Source organism: Kogia breviceps, chromosome 19, assembly GCF_026419965.1.
Source record: "Kogia breviceps isolate mKogBre1 chromosome 19, mKogBre1 haplotype 1, whole genome shotgun sequence".
Classification (NCBI taxonomy): Eukaryota; Metazoa; Chordata; class Mammalia; order Artiodactyla; family Physeteridae; genus Kogia; species Kogia breviceps.
This window is the reverse complement of record NC_081328.1, coordinates 435,477-454,355: the sequence shown is the minus strand read 5'-3', so window position 1 is coordinate 454,355 and position 18,879 is coordinate 435,477. Positions and strand designations below refer to the sequence as shown.

At 60.9% G+C, this 18,879-nt stretch overlaps 1 protein-coding gene across 1 annotated transcript; it reads right to left on the bottom strand.

Annotated features, from left to right (window-relative positions):
- Window positions 1-2,484: 2,484 nt before the first annotated feature.
- NATD1 (N-acetyltransferase domain containing 1) lies at window positions 2,485-12,597 on the bottom strand. Its single transcript, XM_059048910.2, has 3 exons — window positions 12,393-12,597; window positions 6,320-6,438; window positions 2,485-5,004 (listed from the first exon to the last, which is right to left on the bottom strand). Exons 1-3 carry the CDS (start codon window positions 12,496-12,498, stop codon window positions 4,888-4,890), a joined length of 342 nt encoding a protein of 113 aa, XP_058904893.1. The 5' UTR covers window positions 12,499-12,597; the 3' UTR covers window positions 2,485-4,887.
- Window positions 12,598-18,879: the final 6,282 nt, after the last annotated feature.

Sequence of the window (18,879 nt, the reverse complement as noted above, 5' to 3'; positions counted from 1 at the left end):
AGCCCAAGCGGTCTGGTTGCCGAGATTTCGCTGTGCTCTGGTGTCTTTCAGGAAGAGTCAGCCAGGATCTAGTGCACAGAGGAAAGAGCTCAAGCATCTGTGGGCCTGGGACCATCTCCCCATCTCCCTGTGCTTGCACTTGACTTCTAACAGGCCATCTGCCTCCGTCTGCTGACTTGAGTGGAGACACCCAGAATGTCACCTGTTCATCACTGCTAGTGCACAGTCACCTTCTGGAAGATTCATGGGCAGGTTGATTCCCTCAGCGTGTAGTAACTGAGCTGCCACTGAGGGCACAACCTGAATGGTGGGAGTTGAAATTCCCGTGGGCCCCCAGAGAGCCCTGATTGCTGGCAGAGAAGCAGCCAGCAGGAAAGGTGGGTCCTAGCTGGTGCTCAGAAATCTCCGCCACTTCCCTTACTACTCTGTTCATTCCCTCTTACAGCAAATAATTGTCATGTGCACAGTCAGTACCACGTACTCTCAGGCACCAGAGTCACAGCATTTAGTAAGACAAACACTTCCTGGTCTCATGGAGTTTCCAGTCCAGTGGAATAAACAACTAAGTAACTAAGAATTTTCAGTGCACGATAAATACTAACAAGAAACTAAGCAGGTGATGTAATAGATGACTTGGAGATTGCAGCTGGCTAGAGGTCTTTTCAAGAGGTGGCATCTGCATGGGGCCTGGATGAAGAGTGTACAAGGAAGAGCTGGGGACAGCCTTGTGACCCAGTAATGGGACCAGGGTGACAGAAGAGGGGCACTGGGTTTGCCTTTGGTTAGTCGTTTCCTCTCTCTGAATGTCACTTTTCTCAACTGTAAGATGGGGGTAGTTTTATCTATATTATTAGTCAGTGTCTAATTAGGAAAAGAAATCCACCTGAGGTATTTCAAACAGAAGGGATTTAATACAGGGCATTGTTTGTGGAGGTGTCGGGCAGGCTGGCTGAATCACTCTCTTGAACCCTGAAACTTATTTAATATTGTACATCAACTATACCTCAACTTAAAAAAAAACCTGCTTTCTTTTACCCAAAGGCTGCATGCTGTGCCTGTGCGCTGTGCCTGCAGCTCTGTCCTGCCATCTAACTCCAGGCTTTGAACCTCCCAGGACCACCTTGCCAGCCAGGCTGCCTTGAGGGGACCCTGCCCCATGCTGTGAGCAAAGAGCCCTCCCCCAGATCCCAGTGGGGGTGCATTTTCCTCTCTTCCCATCCAGGCCTCAGAACGCAGGCTCCTTGTTTGTATGGCTGGAACTCACCCCCAGCCTGCCCTGCAGCAGTGCTGTGGACACGAGGGGCCCCTGGGCCCGGTCCTGCCCATTCCACAGCTGGATGTGGTCGGCTTTGGGGATGGGGACTCTGCAGGCTGGAGGGGACATGGGCTCCTGAGTTGCTGCTCAAAGGAAAGCCTAGCCACACCCACGTGGTCAGGAAGTAGCCGCAGACTCCTGCTGAGAGGTGGCCACGGGGAAGCAGGACGAGGAGGGCTGGGTGGGCAGGGGTCCCTCAGCACCTATGACTCCTGCCCCGGCTGCCGGCTCCTGCCCTCCCTCCTCTCGGTGGGACCTTTACTGGGTCTGTCCTGTCCCTGCCCCGCTGTTTCATTCTGGTTCAGGGTAGACGGTAACTTGGGTTCTACTTCTAGACCCCAGGCTGCTACAGAGTGGTTGCTGGGGGCGTCCACGGGTATTGCCCTGTGAAGTCTCCGCCACGGGATGTGGACGTGGAGGGGCAGGAGATGGGTGTGGGTCCTGGTCCCCTTGCCTTCCTGCAGCCTTGTGAACCCCCCGCCCCCAGCCTCTGGTTCCCAATACCTGGTGTCTCACGGAGCTGCTGTGGGAGCCGAGCTGGCCACGATGGAGGGCTGGCGACCTGGTGACCGCAGAGCCCCTTCCTCTCCGTCGGGGCAGGGATGTGACACCCGCCCCACCCCCCACCAGGTGGACCTAGAGGAACACGCCCCATCCAGGAGTCCTCAGGCTCCAGACACCATGCCGGAGGCTCTCCATCGTCCGTGTTCTGAGTGACGCTTGCCCCTGGCCTGTGCCCTCCTGGGCCAGGAGCTCCAAGGGAAGGCTTCCTGGGGAGAGAGGGACAGGGCTAAGAGCAGCAGCTGATGTGACCTGACGGCCTCTCCTGGACCCCCCGTCCAGCTGCTCCCAGCGAGGGGAGCCAGTGCCGGGGGCATGATGTGGCCTCAGAGGGGCCCATACCTGGGAGGAGGCACGGGCCGGGTCGGCAAAGCCCCCAGATCCTGACGCCACCTGCGCCTCTCAGAGCCTTGCTTCCCCTGCCGCCAGTTAGGATGCGGGAACGCAGAGCACCTGCCAGGTCTGCCCTCTCATGCCTCCCTCACACCTGAGGGCTCCCCCACCCCACCCCACCCCCGCCACCTGGGTGGAGCCCGACTGTCATGGGGGTGGAGCAGAGGCGGGGGCGGGGGGGGGTGCCCCTGCCCTTCCAGAAGCAGTCCTGGAGCTGCACTGGGTCACACCTTTTATTGAAATGTACGTCATGCAATCCGTCTGGAGACCAGCCCTGGCCCAGACGCCACCTGCAGCAGGTCCTGAGTGGGAAAGGCACGTGAGTGACCACCTGTCTTGACCGGGCGTGAGAGAGAGACCCACAAAGTCATTTGTGGCAGGAGGGCACGGGGCCTAGGGGGCGATCTGCCTGGGGGGCCGGGGTGGGTCTCTGAGTGTCCCCCTGCCCTGCCAGTGGCACGCAAACTGGCCCACGCGACCTGCCTCCTGAGCAAGAGTTCCCCAGGTGTCCCGGGACGGGTGGGGCTGGGGGCCAAGGCTGGGAGGCCAGTCCGTCAGGGGAGCACCGCGGGGGCGGCCGGCCACAGCGGGATGGGGTTGGGCGTGCTGGCAGGGGGGTTGGGGCTCCGGGGCGGGGGTCTGCAGTGGGTCCGGCCCGACCCGGGAGAGTTGGCCGTCGCTGCCGCCGAGGGCTCTAGCGGAGCAGCGGCACTTTAAGGCAGCCCGAGGCAAGGAGGCCGGTCGCGCCTGCAGAAACTGGGGACAAGCCGTCCCTGGGTCCAGCGCTGCAGGGGCCCTGGAGACCCTGCACATCCCCTGATTCAAGTACTAAGTGTTTTGTCTGCGTGCCGGCTGGGCACCGAGTCGCCTGCTGTTAGAACACAGGTGCAGGCTGGGACGGGGGTTGGCGGGCCCTGGTGCCACCCAGCCCTCCGCTCCTCCACAAGCTGCTTGCCCTGGGGTCCCCTGCGCCACTGCTGCAGGACACCCTCCCATGGACAGCGCCTCCTGGAACGGGGCCACCTTGCCCCAAAGGCTACAGAGGGGTCAGCACCAGGTCGCTGAGCTACTGGAGAGAAGTCCTCACGACGGAGTCTGTGCTTGAACTTGGGAGGGATGTGTGGACGGGGGGGGGGGGGGGTGCTGGAGAGGGAAATGGCTCAGAGCCTGGGCTGCCCGTCAGTCCACTCTCAGGCCTACCACCCACTCTTTCCTTATGCTGCCCCAGGAAGGGGACACCCCCAGGCTCGGAGGGGACCCAGCAGCCGAGCCTACCTCCTGCCAGCACAGTAGAGGCCCAGGGGCCTCCCTGATTCCCCCCAAAGCCCTGTGCAAACAGAGCTGGGAGTGCGGTGGGTGCCCTCGGCCCTCTCAGGAATTCCTGGAGGCCAGAGGGGGGCTGGGGGCTGGGGGTTGGGACCTGGGAAGGGTGGGGGATGCTGAGGACGGGGACTCGGGGGCTGCCAGGCCTTCAGGCGCACAGATGGAGAGGTTCCCGCTACCAGGTGAGAAGGCATTTGTGCAGGGGCGTTTGGGGGCCCCAGGCCACTGCAGTGGAGGAGGGGGGTTTGGTGCAAGACTGGGAGCAGATGAGTGAGAAGAGGACGCAGGCCAATGCCTGCCAAGCGTCAGGCAGGGAGGCGTCAATGGGGCAAGCAGCCTGCCCTAGCCAGAGGGCTGACGCCACGTCACTCACGCCTCAGCCCGAGGGACCCGACTCCTGGGCTCCCCTCCAGTCCCACAGAAGAGCAGGCATGGATTCAGCCCATGTGGGGAGCACGGCAGAGGAGGATGGTACCCTGAGCCCTAACCAGCCCCCAAGAGGAAGCCCCCAGAAAGGCTGGCCCCACAGGACAAAGGGTGTTGGGGTGCTTGCTCTCCAAGCTGTTCCCAGGAAGGCTGGTCCGGGAGGGGCCCCAGGACTCCTGACGGGCCACGAGCTCGCAGGAAGGCCAAGACGCTCTGATGTCTGGCGGCTGCACAGGAAATCCCTCTGCAGAACCGCTTTTCCCTCTTGGGTGGTGCAGATGGTTCATGGAGGACGGTTTTCTCCCTCCCACCCCAGCTCGGGAGGGCCCTCTCTGAGAAAGCTCAGCCACAGCGAGGGGTGGGGGTCCCCAAGATACTTGGGCTGGAAGGGGGAGGGCAGCCACGGGGGAGGGCCTGCCTCTTGCAGAGCTAAAGGGCGTTGCAAGGAGTAAGGAGGCATGCGCGCGCGCGCGCGCGCTTGGCCCGACGCCCCCAGCAGTTGGCACACAAGGTTCCTCGTGGCTCCTCATCTGCGGAGAGGACCCGGCCTGGGCATGTTGGCAGGGCCCCAGATCAGCCCCCCCTGCCCATCACGGAGCGGGGAGCAGCAGGTGGGACCCAGAAAGGCCAGAGGGACGCCCCTGTCCGCGTTCCGGTCCTGACTGCGGGCCCTCACGGTGTCTGCAGAGCAGGAATAGCCGGGCCCCGTTCGCCACGGCAGCTGGACCACGGCCACAGAGGAGCGTCCTTACAAAAATAACTCTGAGTCTGTCCCCGTGGGGACCAGGGTTCCTGAGAGCACGCAGAGGCCGGGGCGAGGCCCGGAGGGAGGGTCCGGTGGGCGGGCTCGGGCCCCGCGGGGGCCGGGGCTACGGCTGCAGGCGCTCCAGGTACTGCGGCAGGGGGTTTTCCTTGACGAACTTCTGGATGTACCAGCACGTGACATGGGCCCTCAGGTCCTCCTCCACTACGAAGTCCAGAGCGGCCTGGCAGCCGGGCAGAGAGAAGAGCGGTCAGGGCCCCCAGCGGCACCTCGGCTCAGAGGCCCAGCCCCTCAGGCCCCGGGCTTTCCCTCGGGTCTGCGATGGAGCCAGGGGTGCTGCCACCACCCCCGTTACAGTCGGGAAGCCGGGGCAGGAAGCTCTGGTGAACTGCCGGAGGAACAAGGCAAGGAAGAGAGGGGCCAGGGTCGGATCCGCCCCGGGAGAACCCCGCCCGCCCGGCTCCAAACTCCTCTTCTCCGCTAATTCTTCACTGGACGCTCCTCCAGGAGCCTCCCCTACGGGCTGGGTCAGGGCGCCCGGGGCTCCCTCCGCCCCTGGCAGAGGTCACTCAGTTTTCACAGGGACCCCAAGAGCAGCAGCCAGGGGCGGGGGTGTCAGCGTGCAGTTGTCCTGGTGGCTCTGGTGCACCTCCCTGCCCCAGCGCCCTGCACACACTGGTGCACAACAAACGCTTGCTGAAACAGCACAGCGCAGTCTGGGTGTAGCTGGAGGGTCTGATGACGAAGGCCGAGGGCCGACTAGGTGCCTGGGCTCCTGGTCGGCCGTCTGACCGTCCGGCCCCCCAGCGGCCCACGCCTGACCCCGGGTTTCAACCCGAGAGCCTCTAGTGACAGGATTCCAGGCTCTTCTCCCATTTTGCAGATAAGCGCCCTCACCCCTGGCAGATCCCTTCTCCTGTTTACCCAGGTAGCAACTCTGGGTCCCTCGCTTGTAACGGGGTGGACCCACAGACCAGCTCGAGCTGCTACTGAAGACACCTGTCCCCCGCCCGGGCCGCGGGGAGGGGGCGAAGGGAGCAGCGGGGCAGCAGGGGGAGGGGCTGGGCCCCAGCAGCCGTCAGGGCAACGCAAGGCCGAGCCCTGCTCCAGGTCAAAGCCCCTTGAAGCCCAAGCTGCTCTCCTAGCGGCTGGGGATGCAGGGGCAAGAGCCAAGTCACTCCAGTGTCTGTCCACCTGTTCAGCAAGGGTTCACGGAGCACCTACTACGTGCCAGACACGGGGTCCCGGCAGTGAGCTCCCGGCGCCAGGCAGGTGCGTGCGTGTGGTGGTGGGGGCCCGGAGGCCCGGCCCCGAGAGGAGGGGAAGGGGGCGAGGCGGCCGCAGCCGCGGGAGGAGGGCGGGGCCGGGCCCCGGAGAGGAGGGGCGGGGGCGAGGCGGCCGCAGCCGCGGGAGGAGGGCGGGGCCCGGCCCCAAGAGGAGGGGAGGGGGCGAGGCGGCCGCAGCCGCGGGAGGAGGGCGGGGCCCGGCCCCCGGGGCGTGGTCTCCTCTGAGCAGGGGGGCAGCCCCCACGCCCCTACCTTGGCCAGGTGCTTGGCGATGCCACGCCCGCGGTAGGCGTCGGGGACCTCCGTGTGCTGCAGGTCCACAATCCGCTTGCCCACGTACTCGTAGAGCAGGACCGCCCGGTCGTGACACCCTGTGGGGAGGGTGGTGGGAGGGTGAGGCCCGAGCCGGCACGCAGGCCTGGGCCTTGCGGGCGCAGGCGTTTGGAGCCCGGCTGGGGAGCTGGGTCTGGAATAGCCTCTCTGCGCCTCAGTTCCGTGTGCATAAAGCATGGATGTAACAGAACATTCCTCATTAGAGTGTGTGGAGGGTTAAATGAGGCAATTTCCGTAAAATGCTTAGAACAGCGCCCGAACACCCCGAGCCCCGCGTGGGCCTTTCCTGCTACCCTCCAGCCAGCATCCCAGGGCCCCGGGCGCCCCCCAAAGCCCAGCTCTCTGCACCCCCACTGGAGCACCTGCCCGAGGGTCTGGGGGACCCAGGCCCAGTGCTGGATGAAGAGCAGAGCTCAGCAAGTCGCCAGCTAAACCAGAGCCTGAAGAGACAAGAGAGCAGGACCACCCACCGGACCGTGGGGCAGGGCAGAAGAAGGGGCACACAGGAAAGCCACGCCGGGCACGGGAGGCAGAGCAAACTGGCCTTCATGCCCTCTCGGGCCTGGCACCCTGGTCCACCCTGGTTTCCTGCTGGGAAATTTAACTGGAGTTCCTCCAACCGAAGTCTTCAGTTCCTCATCCGCCCGTCTGTCTGTCCACCCACCCACCCACCCACCCACCCACCCACCCATCCGGCCCCCATTTGCCTGCCCATCTACCTGCCCAGGCACCCCATCCACCCATCTGTCTACCTGTTCCCCTTGACAAAAGTTCACTGAGCCCCAGACACTGTTTCAGGAGCTGAGGACAACTCCCTGGGTTACTATTTCAGGAAGTTCCAAGTGTATGAAGGAAAAAATAATCTGGGCCAGGGGAGACGGGCATTTAGCCAGGGTAGTGAGGGGAGACCTCCCAGGAGGAAAGCTCTGAGCTGAGGGCCAACTGGGGAGCAGGAGACGTGTGAGGGAAGAGCAGGGGAGCAGGCCACGTCGGGGGCTTCACAGGCACTGAGCAGACCTCCGCTTCTGCACTGTGGCCGGCCCCGCAGAGAGGGGGTGGGGGTCTGGAGCCCTTGTCAGCCTGCTCCCGGGCCCGGTTCACTCACTCACCCATCGCCTCCGTCAGCGTTCCTGAGCGGCCACTTGGGCCACAGATGGACCGGATCCCAGGATGGCCTGGGGGACTCTCTGCCCCTCCCACCCCGCCAGCTCCTGGTGGTCCCAGGGACTCGGTCACCACCACATCCCCAGTGCCCAGCCCGGGGCAGATGCCCAAGAAATAGCTGCCCCACAAACTCCTGCTGTTCTCTGTGCCAGACGCACGGCAGGAGGTGGAGGCCGGCACGTGGCTCCTGTACGCCCAGTCCCTCCCCGGAGCCCGACCCTACGCCCTTGGGGCCGCCAGGACAGGACAGCTGCAGCTCACGCTGGTGGGGCGCGCTCAGCCCCTGCACACACCAATCCCTCACGAGAACCCTACAAAATGGGCAGGGTTCTCACAGCCCGGTCGACGAGCAGGGAAGCCGAGGCTCCGAGAGGCTATCGCGCAGCCCGGCACGTGTGGAGCTGTCTGGGGACCCTGGGGCTCGCGGCTGAGAGGGGCAGGAGGGCATCGGGCCGCGGGGCGGACGTGGCGGCGTGTGAGGGAAAGGGCGCGACGTTGACCCCTCTCCCCGCCCCACACCTCCCTGGGCTGCGGAGGAGCCAGACGCCAGCGGACAGCCCTGGAACGCCTGGGCCTCAGGGCGACCGCAGAGGCCGCCCAGTCCCAGCTGCCCCACGCTGCCTGGAGATGGCCACCCCCCGAGGCCCTTCTCATGCACCTCTCAGCCTCTGCTCTGACCTCCAGCAGGCCCGTGGGCACAGCTTTCAAAACATGCCCGGAATCTGGCCACTTCATACCTCCGCCGGCCCCTGCGCACCCCCCGTGGAAGCCGAGTCACGTCCTGTCCGTCCTCTGCTCAGGGGCCTCCTCGTGGCCCCTCACGTCCACCCAGCCTCGGTCGGGTGCCCCCTCTGCCTGGCGCCTCCCGCCGGACACCCCCCTGACCTGCCCCCCGGGGCACCACGGCCACCCCGTCCCTGGCATCTGGGTCCGTGGATCCCACAGCCTCCGCTCATGGCAGCCTGGCTGGACCCCAGGCCCTTCTCCAGGCTGGGCCAGTACTTGCCACCTGGGGGCGATGGAGCCCCGGCTTCCAGTCCCAGCTCTGCCAGGAGACCTCAGACCTCAGCAGGCCTGGGACAACCGCTACCTCCCTCCTGGGCCTGAGAGTCACGTCGAGATCACGGGCTGTGACTGGTTTTGAGGAAAGTTAAAGCAACTTGGCCAACGAGGAGCCCTTCCCTGGGTCTCCGCCGTGCGTGCACCGGTCCCTCCGAGAGCAGGCCCAGCAGATCAAAACGCCTGTTACACGGACGATGAGGCTGCGGCAGAGGGAAAGCCAGAACGCAGGCCCTCTGCACCCTCTGGGAGGTAGCTGGCCAGGGCCAAGTGGACGGCACCGCCTGGCTTCTCTGGGCGTCTCCACCTGCAGAGCCTGGTGCGGGCAGGGGCCACGTGCTGCTGGCTCCGAGCTGGGAAGCACGCGTGAGAGGGCAGACCCTGGGGGCCGCGCCCCGGAAGCCCACCCACGGGCCCAGCCGGTCCCATCCCCCCCAGGCACCCTGCCCAGGGACCTGCTCTAGCATGCACCCCAGGACGCGAAGGGCATGAGGGTGCCCTGGGGGCACAGGTGGCTCGAGCCCGTGCCCGGGAACTGGGATCTGAATGTAGGAGGCCTCTGCTGCGCTTTCAGCCCTGCTGCCCCCAGGGCCTCAGCCTTCCCAACTGCAAAGTGGGGGCTGGGGGCGATGTGGAAGGCACTGGGTTCCAGGACCCCCAAATGACACTTCTTGGAGCAAGTGGGACACTCGGCGCTGGCTGAGAGGGGAGAGCAAAGGCCAGGGGTGAGGCCGCCCAGGGGTGGGAGCTCCGTTCTGGCTTTGCACTTTCTCCACTGATGAAATGGTGATACAAGCCAGCTTTTCAGACCCCGGATCTGGGGACCAGAGAAGCCTGGGTACCCGCGTTCTCTCACGGCCCCATCAGCACGGCCCATCCACGCTTCTTGCCACAACCATCCAGGAGCTGGGATTTCTCCCCTCCTCTCACACCGCCTGCCCCAGAGCAGCGGCCATCCTTGCTCCTGTCTTGTCTTGCCCCAGAGCAGCCAGAGGGAGCCCAGGACACGCCACCCGCCCTCTGCTCAGGACCCTCCCAGGCACCCACGTCACCCGGAGTCAAGGCCAAGTCCTCACAATGCCCTCCACGGCCCCGCGCCACCCGCCCCCAGGACCTCTCGACGTCCTCTGCCATGCGGCCTCTCCGCCCTCCCGTCCGTCCCCGCTGCTCCCACACACATCAGGCATCCTAGGGCCTTTGCACTTGCCGCCCCTTCCACGTGGAGGGCTGTTCCCACCGTAGCTCCCTTCCTTGCCTCCTTCCCGGGGCGGGCCTCCCAGACACCTGACTCTAAACAACAGCCCTTGGGACCTCCCTGGTGGTCCGATGGTTAAGACTCTGCGCTTCCACTGCAGGGTCCCCGGGTTCGATCCCTGGTGGGGGAACTAAGATCCCACATGACGCGTAGCGCAGCCGAAACAAACAGAGCCCTCTCCTGACACCCGACCTCATTTCTCACCAGTCTTGCACTCTAGGATGCTCTACACTTTATCGTCCACTGCCCCCCAGACGGTGGGTCCCAGGAGCCCCCAGCACCTACAACAACGTTTCGCAACACACAGTAGGTGTCCAATAAGCACTTGTGGAATGAATCCTAGTGCTTCTACCTCCAAGCTGCAAGCCCCTGGGCACATCCGTCACTTTCCCTGCCTCAGCTTCCTCCCCTGTAAAACGGGCAGAGCAGAGCAGTTCGGCCAACGCCGCCCCCCCCCACCCCCCCCCGACCAACAAGGCTGAGGATAAAGCGAGTCCGCGACTCCGCGCGTGCGCGGGGGGGGGGGGGGGGGGCCTGAGGGCTCAGTGCACACAGCTGCTCACACCTCTCCCCTCCCCAGACCTGGAGCCTGCTGCAGGCTCACCAGCCCGGCTCTGCCAGGGGATGGCCGGTACACACCTGCACCTGGAGCCCCAGGGCCGCTCAGCCTCTTGGCCTCAGTGTCCACATCTCTCACCGGGCGGGCGCAGTGAGCTGGCGCCCGGGGCCTGCCTGCAGGTCAGGAGACACCGCGGCAGGCCGTTCCCCTCCCCAGCTGGGGCGGGGCGGGGGCTTGGGCACAGAGGACTCCCCACCCCCCATATACACCCAGACCAGGTCCGGCGTGGCTGCACAGCCCCTCCTCGCGGGCGGGCGAGGAGCCACTCCCGGGCTTGGCTGGGGATCCGGGTCCACTTTACAGTTCGCCATCTGAGCAGCAGGCGACAGAGGGGCAAGTTGGAGAGATGGCTGGTCACGTCCAGCTCTGACCACAGCCAAGTCTAGAGAGGTGTCCTTTGGCTGTACTCACTAGGGAGAGAAAGAAGGAAAACCCCAAACATTCCTTTTCTTCTTTCTCTGAGTGTCTAGGGCCTCCTGAGCCCCCCCAAGGGAATCTAAGGCCTCTCTGGAGCCTGAAAAAGAGGATTTGAAAAGCCACGGGGCCTCGTCCAACGAGAGCAGCGGGGCCCGGAGAGTCACGGCCGGCCGGCCAGCCGGGCCACTGCAGGCAGCATGGCGCTGGAAGGACACGCCTCCAGGTGGAGAGACACGTGTCTGAGTTCCGGCCTGCGCTCCTCCCCTGTTGTGACAGGGGTGCGCTGGGCCCGGCTCAATGCACAGCACAGCCCAAAGGGGGGTTCTGAGGAAGGCCCGCACTCCAGGCCCCAGCCCCCAGCCCCTCCCGGCTGTCCAAGTGCAGGTGGGAGGAGTGGGCCCAGGTGGGGCCCCATCCGGGCTCTGCGCATTCCCCCACCTCAGGAAGCCTTCCCCTTCCCTCCTCAGAAATGGGCACAGCGGCCCATGAGGGCCCTTCCAGCTTGGACCCTGCCACAGGGGGCCCAGCTGGGAGGGAAGAAAGTTATTAAGGCAGAAGGGGTGGGTCACAGGGATGAAAGTTCACTCCTCCACTTCATAATTCCACTTTCCATCCCCAGACCTCTTAGGCGGAGGGAGGGTGGGCTGGCTAGAAAGTGGTGGAACCTTTCTTTACAGGAAATGAGGACTTGACTTTGCTTCTGGTTTAAAAAGTAATGCCCAGGGACTTTCCTGGCGGTACAGTGGTTAAGACTGCACTTCCAGTGCTTCCACTTCAGGGGGCACGCGTTCAATCCCTGGTGGGGGAACTAAGATCCCGCATGCTGCGCCTCTTGGCCAAACTAATAATAAAATAATAATAATAATAATAATAATAAATACCCAGTCAATGTTCACCAACATTTACTACCTGCCGCAGGCGCTGTTTGAACCTTACTCTTACTGGGGCATCTGGTCCTTACCACCAGCCAGGAGTTATGCGCTGGTGTTAACCCCACTGTAGAGACGGAGAAGCTGGCGCGCACAGAGATGAGGCAACTTAGCCAAAGTCCCAGAGCCTCTGGGGTCTGATGGAGATACCATCCCTCCACACCCCCCGCCCCTCCCAGGCAGAAGCCCCTCTGTCTGTCAGCCCCGGGTCGGCCCAGAGGATTCTTCCAATCCCCTTGGTGCAGAAAAGCTAAGGTTCCCAGGGGCAGCCAGAAGCCACTGAACACCGGGGAAAGGGGAGGTGGTGGCTCCCCAGGACCTCGGCAGCAGCCCGGAAAACTGCCAGGCCGAGCAGGTGCGGGTTCCCCGGGGCCGAGGTGGCATCGGAGCTGCCCGGCGCCTGCCTCCGCCTCCCCGGGGCCCTCTCCACCCCGGGCGCCCGGCGCGGGCTAGACTCTCCCGGCAGCCCGCCTCCACCCGGCCCGCGAGTGCGCCCCCAGCCCCGCGGCGCGCAGACAAAAGGCGGGGGCGGGCCGGGCCCCGCGTTACCGTTGAGCCGGACGGTGAACTGGCGGCGCCTACGGTCGTGCTCCACGCGGATGGGGCAGCCCTGCTCCGGCGCGCCCGGCGGCACGGCGGCCGGCGAGTGCGCCATGGGCGCTGGGACCCGGGCTGCGGGCGCGCGGCGGGCTCCGCGAGAGGCGCGCGGACCCGCACCGTGGGCCGACCGCAGGCGGCGGCGCAGAAACTGACACTCGGCGGCGGCAGCAACAAAAAGGGGGGGCAGGAAATCAGCTGTGCGGTCACGTGCAGCGCACCGCCAGTGAGCGCGCGGCCGCTCTGTTTTGGTGCATTCCGCTTGGCTCTTAAAGGCGCCGCGCCGCTCACGGCTTCACGCCTGGGCCCGTGGGCCTCTGGCCTCAGCCGGCAGGAGACTCTGGGGCCCCCATGGACCCCTTCCCAAAGACCCGTGACGACCTGTAGGGCAATTCTCACCGTCCCCTCGCAGCCACCACTTTTTTTTCTTTTTTAAAAATTTATTTAGTTTTGGCTGCGTTGGGTCTTCGTTGCTGCCCGCGGGCTTTCTCTAGTTGTGGAGAGCGGGAGGGCTGCTTTTGGCGTGCGCGGGTTTCTCACCGCGGTGGCTTCTCTTGCTGCGGAGCATGGGTTCTAGGCACACGGTCTTCAGTAGTTGTGGCGCAGAGGCTCAGTAGTTGTGGCTCACGGGCCCAGTTGCTCCACGGGCACGTGGACCAGGGCTCGAACCTGTGTCCCCTGCATTGGCAGGCAGATTCCCAACCACTGCGCCACCAGGGAAGCCCCAGACTACTTTTTTGAAAGGGGACTGGACAACCCCTCCCCCCCACCAGCTTTGCTCAGATCAGAAGCAGCCCACCCAAGTCGGGTGACTGCAGGTTTTACTAGTTCGTTAATGAAGGTGTAAGCATGACGTCACTCCCACGGGACCACTGCCCAATACCAGATACCCGACCCTTGTGTTTAACCCTTTCAGCCAGTGCCCCACCCCTTGACTAATTTGCTTTTCCTAGAACTTCATGTTAACAGCATCATACAGTATGTGCTTTCAGGGTCCAGTTTCTTTTTTTCAACATTTTATGTGTGAGGTTAATCCCTGTGGTTGTATCTTTTTCATCGCTGAATAGTATTCCATTGTGTACATATCCCACAATTTATCCGCCTGCTGTTGATGGGCATTTGGGTTGTTTTTGGATTTTGACAGTTACGAATAAACGTACTGTGGACATTCTTGAACACGGGCTCCTTGCAGGTGCCGGCGTCTCATAGTCAGTGTACCTTGAGTTTTATGAGGACTTGCCAGGCCTTTTTCCAAAGTGGTTGTACCAATTTTACACTCCTGCCAACAATTTTGAGAGTTACGTTTGGTGCTGTCATTCCCTTTAGTTCTAGCTGTCTGATGAGTGTGATTAAGTTTGCATTCACCTGATGACCCATGACGTTGAACCTTTTTCATCCACTCCTTGACCGTTTGGATATCTACTTTTGTGAAGCACCTATTTAAGTTTGTTTGCTTTTTTTTTTTTTTTTTTGGAGTTCTTTTTATTGTCTGGTTATTAGTTAGTCCTTTGTCAGATATATTTATTGAGAATATCCTATCCTAGCAGATTAAAAAAAATAAGTGTGTATTGTGTCACAGAGTTTGGAAACAAAACAAGGCTGAGGAGTGAGTCATCACATACAAGGAGATAGAAAAGGATCCTGGGGTCAGAGGGGGTCTTGACTTGAGCTGAGTCAGGGCTGGCTGCAATCCTGAGCAAGACGTAACCTTGTGTGTGTCTCAGGGGATTTCTTTGTCTCCAGAGAACTTGAGTGGTGTGGGGAAGCCAGAACAAGTTTCTGGAGAGTCCATCAACTGGCTATGCTGTTTCCCGTGCTGGGCCTTTGCATGTGCTGCTGTCCAAGCATCCCCTCCCTTGGAAGGCCCTCATCGAAGCTCCTCAGCCCTCCTGGGTCCAGGGGAGATTCCTGGCAGGGCCGAGGGCACACCAGGTCCACCATAAGAGCCCGGGATCCTCCCTGGTTTTGATTCCCTTCCTTCTGTCTGAGTTTTAAATGTCTGTTATCTTGTTGCTGTCTTTAAACCTTGCAGAAATCCTTTGTGGAACAGGCAATGGATCAATCAAAGGGTAAAGCAAGCAATCAGTCTTTACAGAGTTGAAAGGACTTGCCTCTATCTTTCAACCCCAAAGCATGCTGGTCACGGAGGAGCCTTGGGGAGGGGCTCCTGAATGAACCTGTGACCCCCCCACACACACAAAGTTAGAAAGCAAAGCTGGGTCCCAGCAGTCCTGGGGAGATGGGCCCTGGGTCATGAAAGCCCCAACGGCCAAGGCTTGGTGGGGCCAAATGGAGACCGGGTCCCATGTATTGTATATAGGGTATCATTTATTCAGTCAGCCATTAATTCATTTAGCAAATATTTATTGAGCACCTACTATGTGCCAGTCACAATTCTAGGGGCACCCAGTGAACAAACAGACCAAACTCCTTGCCCTTCAGGAGCTGACATTCTAGGGGAGGGAGAGGAAGCAAGAAGGAAATAAATCCGTGGTTCATCTCACTGAGACAAGGGCCCAGGGAGACTCAGTCGGGGGGAGGGGAGGAGGTGCCTTTGGAGAGGTTTCAGAGGGGGTATCGAGGACAGACCTCTACAGACCAGGCTTTTATAATGAAAGACTTGAAAGAGGTGAGGGAGCCTGGTCCAGGCAGAGAGGACAGCCAATGCAAAGACCCTGGGGTGGATTTAAAGAGCTGAGGCCACGTGGCGTCTTCAGCTTTTATTCTGAGCCAGGAGGGGCCGTGGGAGGGTTCTGAGCAGACCAGGGATCTTAGGTTTTTTGTTTGTTTGTTTTTTAATATTGGAAAATTTCAAACACATATGTAAGTAGAGAGAATTATAAAATGAAGCCCAGTGAACCCATCGTGGCTGTGGTGTTTGTTTCTGTGTTTTTTTCTTTTATTAAAAAACATTTTAAGTAGTGTTTACATATAGCAAAAATTACCCCTTTTTATCGTTTTGACAAATGTGTACCCCACGCAGCTGCCATCACAACCTGGTTGTAAAGCACTTTTATGACCCCCGACCCCGTGCTGCTCACCAGCCCCACACCCTCCCCGGGGAGCTCACCGTCCCGCCCAGCGCCCCCCTCCCTGCCGCCACCCCGGGACAGAGCCTCTCCTGTCCTTGCTGCCTGAGTGGATGCACGAGGGGCCTGACTTACAATCTTCCGAATAATCAGGAAAATAGCCAGGAGACCAAGCCCCTCCGAGGTCCACGGCTGGGGTGGCGTGTCCTCCTGGGTGGCTTCTCCTCCTGCGACGTCATTCCTTCCTTCCTCGTATGGAGCAAGTGCCCTGGTTCTAGAGTCTGGGAACTCGGCAAACAAGGCGCCAAAACTGTTCACGTGAGCTCTTTACACACAGAGTGTTTCCTCCAGCACAGGTGGACTCATGTTCACTGTTTTGTCGTCTTTTTTTCCCATTTTACAGTATACTGTGAGCAAGTTCCTTTGTTAATACATAGGAAACCACAGAATCATTCTTTAAGAATATTCTTATATTTAATTTTTGATTATGTAATATATTCACGTTTCCAAAACTAAAACAAAATATGCACAAGCCCGAGGGGACACTCGACCTCCGTCTCCCATCTTCCCCAACCCCCCCCCCCACCTCACAGAGGGGGGTGTTCTCACTTGTTATGAATTTTTCCAGTTTTCCACACATAAACCCAAGTAAAGACAAATGTATATTCTTTCTTCCCCTTTGAACCCCAAGGTTAGCACATAAACCCAAAGTGAAGCCTGTCACTGAACCATAGGTCCTGCGGCCCGGTCGGTGCCAGCACGTGCTAAGGACCCGCCCTCCGCCCGGTGTGTGGTCACCCGCTGAGTGGACACCATGACGTCAGTAGCAGAGGACAAGGCCCTGGCAGCCCCCCCCTCCCCCCCCCCCGCCACACGGCCCTTTATTGTCGGGCACTTGAGTCATTTCTAAATACAGCCTCTGTCGCAACTGCGACTCTTGCGTCTTAAGGAGACAATGATCCTCTGAGCGGGCCCTGTCACTGGGCCGTTGGGTCAGGCGCCAGGCTCTCACTGCACCGTGTGCCGCGTGCTTCCCGGGCAAGGTCTCATTTTCTCTCTCACCCCCGTGAGGAGCCGGGAGCCGTCGAGCGAGAGCTGTGGGCTGCTGAAGCTCTCGGGGTGGGGGGGGGTGGGGGGGGTGGAGGCAGGACTCAGACCCGGGAAGGCTGAGTCCAGGGCAGGCATTGCAGGTGGAGGACGGGCCGGGCCTCCAGGCAGGCCTGACCAAGGAGCCTCCCAAGACGGCCCAAGGCCCTGAGGCCCTTGGGGGAGATCGGGGTCAACAGTGCAATGGGGGCGGGCCCGGGCCTGCTACGGTGCAGGGACTGGGAAGGCAGGCGGGTGCTAGGCAAAAGGGGGCAGTGCGGAGTGTGGCAAAGTGGGGCTCCCTGCCCTGCCTCCCCCACTGGGGCTGACAGCTCACGTGGGAAACCTGGCCGGGTCTTCTGATGTTTCAGTAGGAGCTGGAAAGAAAAAATGAAGTGAGGCCTCCTAATGCTTAAATGATGGCAACTGATTGACTGCACAATTACACGTGGCTGCTGCTTACTCTCCAACGGTTAGCGGAGAGAGACAGAGGGTCTGGCAGATAAGCTCCGTCTGCATGTTCATTGCAGGATTCTGGCCATTTTTCTGGAGATGTAAATTTTTTTAAATTAAAAATGTGGGGACTTCCCTGGCGTTCCAGTGGTTAGGACTCCGCGCTTGCACCGCAGGGGGCGTGGGTTCGATCCCCGGTCGGGGAACTAAGATCCCACATGCTGCTCAGCGCGGCCAAAAGAAAAATTTGTGGGAAAAAAGAGATAAAACCAAGTAGAGTATGTGAATCTCGTCAGATCCTGGTCTGAAAAAAAAATCAGCCACAAAAAACATGCAGGGTTAATGGGGTCCTTGAATGTGGCCCGGTGTATTAGGTGTCTGTGGCATGATGGCTTTTTGCTTAGGTGGGGTGATCGTGTTGTGGTTACGAGGAGAGTGTATTTGTTCTCCAGGGACACGTGCTGAAGGGCTCCGAGAAAAAGGTTATGCCAGGGAGAGAGCCCAGGGGCTCCGCGTGAACATAGCGGGCCCAGGCTGCTACTTCCTGTGTGCTCTATGCTTGGCATAGTACAAATTTGAGGGGCGAGGCGGGGAAAGACAGGCATGGAGGTAAAGCAGAATGTGTGTGGGTGCTCGCTGAGGCCCCCAGTTTTCCACCTGTCATTTAGCCAGTTTGCCCCCACGAGCCGGGGAAACTGAGGCCCAGGGAGGAGGGAGTGTCCCCTCCGGCCGCTGACCTACCTCCCCGATTGGTTTCCGCACCCAGCGTGAGAGCAGGTGTCGGCCACGTGGGGACGGGGCCCAGGCGGCGCTTTCCAGGCCTTCGTCTCTCTCCGCCCACTTCATGGAGGTGGAAACTGGGGCCCAGAGAGAAGTGAATGGACTGGGCTGCTCATCAAAGGCCTCAGGCCTCCCGTTTCCCCTCTGTCCCCAGAGCAAGGACACTAGCTTTGGAGTCGGCAGGTCCGGCTCTGTCACCGGCTTTGCTGAGTGACCCGGGGGGACTCACCTGACCTCTCTGAGCCGCCGCTTCGGGTGAGAAGGCTCCTGCCTGCTGCCCTCTGCACATCGGTGCTGTCGCGTGTCCTTCTGCCCCGTGTCCTCGAAATCTCAGCACCTCCGGCAGCCCTCCCGCAGCCTGCCCTGGGCCTGGGCCCTTCCCTCCTCAGCCTTGGCTCCCCCAGCGGCTTTCCCGCCGGCCACACTGCCGTCCTGTCCTCATCCCCTCAGGTCAGCGTTTGCCACAGGCCTCGGAGCCATCATCACGTCACCTTCTGAGCCTCCGTTTGCTCACCTGTAACACAGCAGGGGCGGCCCCAACAGGAAGGGAAGACCGGCTTCCCTCCATCCACCCCCAGCTTTAATAAGGTATCATTTGCATACAATACAAATCACCACTGAAGTGTGTTTGACAGTTTTTGGCAAATGTATAGTCACGCAAGGACCACCACAGGCATCATTTCCTTTATCACGAGTTCCCTTGAGCTCCTTCGCGGTTAACCCACCGCCCCCGCCCTGGCAGCCTCGGCTCTGGCTTGTGTCTGGTTTTGCCTTTTCCACAATGGCATTCAAACGGAATCCTTTTCGGTCTGGTGTCTTGGACTCCACGCCCCTGGGACGCACCGTGCTGTTCCCATATCTGGAGTTCGTTTCTTTGTTTCTGAGGAGTCGCCCATTGACCGATTAACCACAGTCGTCTGTCCATTCGCAAGTTCTGTGGGCATTTGGGGTCTTTCCAGGATTTAGTTATAAAGAATAAAGCTGCTATGAATACTTACATACAAGTTTTGTGTGTGTGTCCGTGTCGGTTTTCATGTCTCTTAGGAGTAGAATGGCTGGGTCGTAGGTAGGTATAGATTTGATTCTATAGG